Source organism: Cynara cardunculus (genome assembly GCF_001531365.2).
Source record: "Cynara cardunculus var. scolymus isolate 2C chromosome LG 13, CcrdV1, whole genome shotgun sequence".
Taxonomy (NCBI): Eukaryota; Viridiplantae; Streptophyta; class Magnoliopsida; order Asterales; family Asteraceae; genus Cynara; species Cynara cardunculus.
Window position 1 is genome coordinate 7,276,316 of NC_037540.1, and position 2,755 is coordinate 7,279,070.

Sequence of the window (2,755 nt, forward strand, 5' to 3'; positions counted from 1 at the left end):
ATATATATATATATATATATATATATATATAATATATATATATATCATGTTGTAAGCTTCAATTACGTAAATATGTCACATACGTCAGAATAAAAAATAGTATATAAGACTAAAAATTTATTGTTAAATAAATACTGACTGATTAAGATATTTTTTAAGTGTTATACCAAATGATAACCTATGTTTGCCCGAAAATGATTCATTTGGATTTTGGAGTGAATTTCATATTATTATAAAAAAATTTAAATTATTTAACATATAATTGTTGTCAAATCATTTTAAAGTAGCTTTCAAGTTAAGACAAGTTGTAATTCATCATCTACCGCTATATATTATTCATTATTTATTATGATATTTTTAAAGAATACTGATATAAATTTAAACTAATATAGAATTAGACTTGTTACCTGAAGGGTAAGGGTGTTTGTTTGACGACCAAGGTTGTAACCCGTTTTCACAATACGTCTCGATTTGTATCCTCAACGAATCGACATCCCACCATTTTTTCCATCTTGCAGTCGCCATCGCTTCTTCCATCGTATGAACATAAAATGGGTGTTTAGATATAGCCATATCCACATCTTCCTTTATTACAAGGGAATAAAGCAGTAGTAACGGATCGACTGTCAATTGTATCTTTGCATCTACCCAAATGCTATATTTCGAATTGGGAAACATCCTATGAACCAGGTATTTCGGGATTACGCCATTCATAGCCGGATTTTCGTACAATTCTCCACTCAAAACTTTTACGATCCTCCAAACTCCAATCCTCATTTCCTTCGTTTTTCTAGAGAGTAAGTTGTGATAGCGGAATTGTTTGAGAGTGATTTCGTCAACAAACATGTAGAAACACGCATGGTCTAGGGTTCGAAATCCAAGCCCTTTCGGTTGACGGATTTTATCATGGTCTCCGAATATAGCCGAAACAACCACCAAACCGGTGCAACTTTCCATCGCAATCCTGTCTAAGAAAAAACCCATTTTTATAACGTATTCAATTACTCGTAGAATTCAACAAATAACAATAAGTGTTTATATTTTGAAATATGTTTGTCCCAAAATAAATGTTCACATTTTTGTTGACGAGGAAGTATTTGTTTATTTTAGATGATTGCAAATTAATTAGGAACAATTCAAAAGCAATTATGGGTATTAAGAACAAATAGAAAAGGTCAAACGAAGAGAACGAATTCATCGATGAATTCAATGGGGGAGGGGGACTAACCAGAATCAGAAATGGGGAATTTCTTAAAAAACCCACAAGGGATTTCAATTCCACCATCTCGATAATCGAAATACGACATTCTTTTCTGAATACTGTAATTCATACCAAAACTTCCACCATTCCCATTCTCTTTGATATACCTCAAAACCTTCAAATTATCCCACGAAGAATACTCCGTAATCCGTCGGATTTCATCCAAAACAAACCCATAATCTGTAAAATCCGAAAAAAAGAAGAAAAAACATGAAACAGATCGAAAATTGAGAATTGGAATAGATTGAAATTGGAAAAGTTTACCTGAGAAGAAAACAGGGGAATCGCAGGAGGATTGAATGGCGGGAATGGGGTGCTTGTGGTGAGCGTAAGATTGGGGGTAAATGAAGAGAGGGGATTGGATTGGATCGAAAGGAGAAGAACGGAATCGACATTTGGTGGATGAGAGAGAGGTGTAGAAAGCGAGGAAGAGAGAGAGGAAAAGATAGGTAAGAGAAGAACAGAGGAGTTTGGATTGGAAGAGAAGGGGTGTAGAAGTTCTTACCAGCTTTCCCATTTTCCGATGATATCAAATCGTATCTTTTCATTTGTAAGAAAAAGGCCCTTGCATCACTTCTCACCCCCTTCGAATTTTTTAAAAAATTTTAAATTTACGTTTTATAATTAATTTAATTTACATTTTTTCTTAATTTTTTATGTTAGATATTTATTAAATTAAGATACATAATCGTATATCAATTAAAACATGTTTAAAAAATATATTTTTATTTTAACAAGTTATACCATTATAATCTTCTCGTTAATATCTTCGAAATGAACCCAATACTGAATAGTTTTTTACTTTATTATATATTATATATATACTATGAAAAAATATTTTGAATATTTACACTTTATACTTTTATAGTTATTTATTTAATTTATAGTACATAATTTATTTTTTCAATTTTCGTTTTACACCATTATCACATTGAAAAACATAATTTTATATTAACTAAAATTAGATCTAACAACAAAATTAACCTCTCACGAAGCATTTTCATACCATTTATTCATCTTATTCATCTTACATACTCATTCTTTTAATATACTTTTTAATTTTAAAATTATACTTCATATTCTATAGTTACTTAATTAATTTATTTTTATAGTTTTGTTTGTTCTATTTTTTGTTTTATACCCTTCTCACATTAAGATACATAATTATATATTAACTAAAATACGTTAAAAAGATACGTTCTAATTTTAACAAGTTACATCATTATAATCGTCTTGTCAATACCTTCAAAATAAATCCAATATTGAATATTTTTTATTATATACTACTACAGAAAAATATTTTTAACACTTATATTTTATACTATTGTAGTTAATTATGTAATTTATGGTATATCCCTTTGTTTTTCATTTTTTGTTTTATACCCTTATCACATTAACATACTGACATGCTAGGATCGGTCGTGTTCACCCATTGGGCACAAAGTCCCCACAGTGGCGTTGCAAGTGCACGCCAACACTATGATCGCTTGCAAG

The 2,755-nt window shown here is 30.1% G+C and overlaps 1 protein-coding gene across 1 annotated transcript in view; it reads right to left on the bottom strand.

The window, feature by feature from the left end:
• LOC112525532 overlaps positions 1-1,778 on the bottom strand; it is a 3,834-nt gene extending 2,056 nt beyond the window's left edge. The window contains exons 1-3 of the mRNA XM_025135694.1: positions 1,526-1,778; positions 1,229-1,441; positions 408-968 (exon numbers count right to left, since the gene is read on the bottom strand). Coding sequence (XP_024991462.1) covers positions 408-968; positions 1,229-1,441; positions 1,526-1,778 — 1,027 coding nt within the window. The remainder of the gene's footprint in view (positions 1-407; positions 969-1,228; positions 1,442-1,525) is intronic.
• Between the last annotated feature and the right edge of the window lie 977 nt (positions 1,779-2,755).